Source organism: Galeopterus variegatus, unplaced genomic scaffold (assembly GCF_000696425.1).
Source record: "Galeopterus variegatus unplaced genomic scaffold, G_variegatus-3.0.2 Scaffold985, whole genome shotgun sequence".
Lineage (NCBI taxonomy): Eukaryota > Metazoa > Chordata > Mammalia > Dermoptera > Cynocephalidae > Galeopterus > Galeopterus variegatus.
The window spans coordinates 262433-268432 of NW_007727096.1; the positions used below are offsets into that span (position 1 = coordinate 262433).

General features: G+C 33.4%; 1 protein-coding gene across 1 annotated transcript in view; it reads right to left on the minus strand.

Moving 5' to 3' along the window:
* The window catches only part of NBEAL1 (neurobeachin-like 1), a 173940-nt gene that overhangs the window by 154957 nt on the left and 12983 nt on the right, over positions 1–6000 (minus strand). Inside the window, exon 4 of the mRNA XM_008574031.1 lies at positions 360–441. Coding sequence (XP_008572253.1) covers positions 360–441 — 82 coding nt within the window. The remainder of the gene's footprint in view (positions 1–359; positions 442–6000) is intronic.

Below are 6000 nucleotides of genomic sequence, written 5' to 3' on the forward strand. Positions count from 1 at the left end.
GTAACTGTTTCATTTTAAAAAGCCATCTTTTTATTTACTTACTTATTTTGGTGGCTGGCCAGTATGGGGATCCAAACCCATGACATTGGTGTTACAAGGCTGTGCTCTAACCAACTGAGCTAACCAGCCAGCCCTTTAAAACATCTTTTTAAATTAAAATAACATATATTAATAACTTGCCTACTTTTAGATAATATATAAGATTTATGAAATATATATTATCTAAAGATAATTTTAATTATCATCTCCTTTATTACCTTTTCAGAAAATATTTAACGATACTCAATATGATATAAAAAAAATTGAAATCTAGTCACTCTCAGTAAAGCAACAAAAGGAATATATTAGTTCACACCTACTTGCTGAATATAGAGTGTTGTCATGGTGATGACATGATTAATATACGAGCAAGTCCCAATTTCTTCCACATTTGATAGATTTCTATGAGAAAACAAAAAAGAGTAACCATATATTTATTACATATGAATGGTGAACATAATGTATACTCATGTATTCAGCTTGAATTTTGAGAACACACTGGCATATAAAACGCAAATGACATTTATTAAAACATAAAATCAATATAGGTATATCATTCTTTTCCCACTGAGAATGCTAAATACATCTTACGCACCATTTACTATAAAAAGAGGATGTTAAAGAAGTACATGCTGATTACCATCTGTTTATAACAGAAAAATTAGAAAATATCACAAAGTAGAAACAAGACCAAAAAAAATTACCGATATTCTTACAACCCAAATCTAAGCAATTATTTATATCTAGATTACTTCCTGACAGGTTTTTTTCCCTATGAGGATTCTTAGTTTAGTTTTTGCATACACGATTGCCATTATACCACACATTTAGTTTTATAGTTTTCATTTAGCTTTTAAAAATTTATTTGCATATTCATTATTACAAATTGTAATTATTCTTTATGCTCTTTACCTGACCAATCACTCCTCAACCCTCCCCCTCATCTCCGGTATCCTTAGGTTTATTCTTTCCTTTTGAATGTTTAACCTATTATTGTAGTTCTTTCTTTTCTTTCTTCCTTCTTTTCTTTCTTTCTTCCTCTCTCTTTCTCTCTCTCTTTTTCTTTCTTTGCACCCAGATATGAGTGAGGACGTGGTATTTCTCTTTCTGTGTCTGGCTTATTTCACTTAACATAATTTTCTCCAGGCTCATCTGTGTTGCTCATTTTGTTTTTGCAATTATAGTTTCCTTTTTAGACTTATGTCATATCTCCTCAACTATATTAAAAGTCCTTGATAGAAGGGCTGCCAGCATACTCTACTTTATATACTCTAAATATGGCATAATATCACGTCCTATTTAAAGCAGTGGGTCAATAAGTACTTGGTGTTTAATTAAAATATGGCTGTCATTTTTATAAGACTGAGGCATGACATGTAATATGCTAATATTTACCACATCTAAAGTCTTTCTTGGCATAATAATAAAGTTTATTAATTTTCCATTCTGAGACATTGTGACATTAGAAAAAACTTAAAATCCAGTAGATGCTAAGAGCGCAGGAAAAATCAACTGAATTAACATAATGTAAGATGACTTCATAATGTATGACATCTTGGAGAAAACAGAGTAAAGGCTGAGGTAAATTAAAAGCCTCTGCAAGAGTTCTGTTTCCAGTAACGGTGAAGTAGAATCAATCTTCTACCTAAGAACAACTAGAAAGGTAAACAAAACTTAAAAAAAAAAAAATCTGTTTAAAGGAATCAGAAAGCCAACAAGGCAGTGGAAAATTTACACATGCATGATATAGAAAAATGACACCCAGAAAGAGATAAGACCTGCATTTAGATACATTACTGTGTTCATTACTTCTAATCCTGACAGAGATAGATAAAACAATGAGAAGCAAATGAGTGCTTTTGACAGTCTCACAGTGCTGAAAAGGGACCAAAAACTGGAATTTAGAGCCCCAAAATAATAGTCTCTAAGGCTTTGGTTTGTGACCCCAAAGATACAGTTTTATCTCAGTTATCCACAGGGGATTGATTCCAGGACACCCTGAGGCCACCAAAATCCACAGATTCTCAAGTCCCTTAAATAAAATGGCTAATACAATGTAAATGCTATATTGTTTTTTCCTGTACTGTTTTTATTTGTATTATTTTCTGTTGTACTATTATTTTTTATTGGTTTTTTAAAAAAATATTTTTAGTCTGCAGTTGTTTAAATCTGCAGATGCAGAACTCATAGACACAGACAGCTGACCATATACAAAAAGTAAAGGTAAAATGGAAACAATCAATAGTCACAGAGACTGAAGTCCAAATCATCTCAATCACTGACTGTACCAAAGAGATCCTACTTTTCCTAAAGCCAATGTTAATTATCTTGGAAGAAAGACAATTATTATCCTAGGCCTGAAATTGTCTCTACGATTTTTCAAAAGCAATGCCCAACACTCAATCAAAAGTAACTATTCACATGAGAAGGCAACACAACTTTAAAAATCAAAAGGAAAAATACACAAAAGAAACAGACCCACAAGTTGAGCAAAAGAAAAAGAAAAAGCCAGGTATAAAACAATAGAAAGTATATGACTGATTCCATTTATATGAAGTTAAAAACTAGGCAAAATTAATCCATGGTCTTAGATGTCAGCATAATAGTCACCTTTGGGGAGCAGGAAGGGGGCAGCAATTAGGAAAGGGCATAGGATGGGCTCTCTGGGTACTAATAATATTCTATTTCTTGACCTGAGTGGTGATGACACAATGTATTCATTTTATGAGAATTTATTGAGCTATATACTTATGTTCTGATCACTTTATTTATATTATACTCTAATAAAAAATAGTGCCATACCAAAGATGAGGCATTATGAACAGTTTTCCCTGGATGCAGGTAATAAAGGAATATACTAACTGTAGTGAATTTTAAGACAGTAATAAAACTGATGAAAAGTCAGGCTGCTTTTTAGTATCACCAAGTATGAGGAATTAAAAATATTCTCTCCTGAGGACTGGCCTGTAAGCTCACTCAGAGTTTGGTGCTGATGACAACAAGGTCAAGGGTTTGGATCCCTATACCAGCCAGCTGTCAAAAAACAAAACCAAACCAAATATTCTCTCCTGAAAAATATCTTTTGCTGATTTAAACTCTAAGACAATTGCTGCAGTTGTTGACTTTTTAAAAATATAGGCTTCAGGGCTGGCCCGGTGGCGCACTGCTACAGTGCACCGCTTGGGAGCACGGCGGCGCTCCCGCCAAGGGTTCAGATCCCACATACAGACCGGCCGCTCACTGGCTGAGCAAGGAGCGGGCGCGACACCAAGGGTTGTGATCCCGTTGCCGGTCCCGGTCCGGTGCGGGTGCGACACTGAGGGTTGCGATCCGTTGCCGGTCACGAAAAAGGACAAAAAAGGAAAAAAATAAAAATATAGGCTTCAAATAAGCAGATTTTTATTACTTATCCTTTCATAAACATTGTATTCTACATAAGTTAATTCACAGAACTTTTAGTTACAGTATCAGCCCCTGACAACCATGGACCCAGTTACATTTGTATATTTGTATACATACAAATATAACTGGGTCCAAATTTGAGAGTAAATTTGTAATGGTTTGGAATTGCTCAAGTTTATTTCATGTTCCCAACCACTATGGCACTATTTATTTCCACATTTATAGAGAAGATTTGTAATAGACAATGAAAGCTCAATGATTAGAAAGACAAAGAAACAAAACTTGAACCACTTGAATTCTATCACACATGACCAGAGTTTTTCTGTTTAAGATTTAAAACAATGACACAGTGTGAACTGTGAGGAATAAAATTTTTGCTTGATAATATAAATTTCAGTTCATGAATAAAATATATTTTTAATTTCATAATTATAACCAGAAATAATTCTGCTGTGCAGAAGAAAGGAACGTTAAAATATGGCCTGTTCCAGGTGTCAAATACACTGGGTACACCACAGAGGGAAAAAACAATTTTTCTTAATTAAATAAAAAACTTAGTAAGAAAATGACCAAAGATGACTTCGTACTGTGAAGCAGGAAGACTGTACACATGAAAAACTAGATTAAGATTCTTCTGAGATATAAATGAATCTCTTTAAACATTTTGGGGAAATTATTTGTCCACAACTAACACTGATATTTATTTGTGTTTGTCCCATCAAGTAAAGAGTCAAAAACAAAAATGAGAGAAAAATAACTTTAACTGAATGTCTTCTCTATATACATCCCCGTGCTGGCTGTCTGTATATGCTAAACCGTCTTATTTAAAACTCATAACATAATTCAAAAGATGATCCCTATTTGACAGCTAAAATACAACTTTCTAAACTATGGTTTAGAAAATGTATATTTTACCACAATAAAAAAATTTTTATATAAATAAATAAAAGCAAAATAACAGACACTTCCCTCTAGACTTCTACTATCCAACATGATAGCCACTAGCTGTAAGTGGCTATTAAGGACTTGTAAAGTGGCTAGTCAGATCGAAGATTTGCTATAAGTATAAAATAGACACCTAATTTTTAAGATTTTATACCATAAAAATACAAATTATCTCATCAATAATTTTTTACATGATAAAATAGTAATATTATGGGTATATTGGATACATAAAATACATTATTAAAAATAATTTTACCTGTTTCTTTCTCCCCTTTTTTAGTACTAGAAAATTTTAATTATACATGTAGCTCACATTATTATTTCTGCTGTATATATCATCAATAGTATGTAAGATTTATAAGGTCAGGAACTTTATTTATTTTTACCCCTCATAACCAGAGCACTAAATATAGTAGGCACACATTAAACACACTTAACATTAAATACTTTTATTTATTAAATGCTATGGTTTTAATGTGTCCCCCAAACGTCATGTATCAGAAACTTAATCCTCAATGCAACAATTTTGAGAGGTAGGACCTTTAAGAGGTGATTAGGTCATAAGTGGATTAATGCTGTTATGGCAGGAGTGGATTCCCAATAAAAGGATGAGTTTGGCTCACTTCCCTTCTTTCTCATGCTTTCTTGCCCTTTAGCCTTCCACCACAGGATGATTCAGCAAGATGGCCCTTGCCAGATGCCAACCCTATAATCTTAGACTTCCCAGTTTCCAGACTGTAAGAAATAAATCTGTGTTCTTCATATATTACCCAGTCTCAAGTAATCTGTTATAGCAGCACAAAATGGACTAAGACATTGAATAAATAAATAAATGAATGAACAAGGGAAAAAAAAGAAATTATGGCCAATAATCACTGGAAAAAATGTTCAAGATTGTCAGCTATGAGAATCACAAGCAAACCAAAATCACAATGAAATACCATTTCATGCCCACTAATAAGGCTATAATGAAAACGACAATCAGTATTGGCAAGGTTGTGCAGAAAATGAAATAAAAGGAAAAAATGGGAATGTAAAATAGTACAGCTGCTTTGAAAAACAGTGTGGCAGTTTCTCAGGAGGTTCAACATTGAGTTACCACATGACCCAGCAATTCTGTTTCTAGGTATACACCCAAGAGAAAAGAAAATATATGTCCATACAAAAACTTACATATGAGTGTTCACAGCAGAATTATTCATGACAGCCAAATGTCCATCAATGGATCAAAGTATAAAATATGGTATATCTATACAATAAAGTATTATTCAGCCATAATAAGGAATGAAGTTTGGATACGTTATATAACATGAATGAACCTTGAAAACATTATGCCAAGTGAAAGATACCAGTCACAAAGGACCACATAGTGTATTTTTTTTATTATTATTTTTATTTTGTCAATATACAATGTAGTTGGTTATTATGTCCCATCACCGAAACCTCCCTCCCTCCTCCCTCTCCCCCCTCCCACACAAGTGTGTCCCCTCCATTTGCTTGTTGTAAGAACTTCAAAAAAAAAAAAAAATTGTGGTTGTTATATCTTCCTCTCCCCCCCCCCCCCGGGTTTTTTTTTTTTTTTTGTGTGTGTGTGTGTGTGTGTGTGTGTGTGTG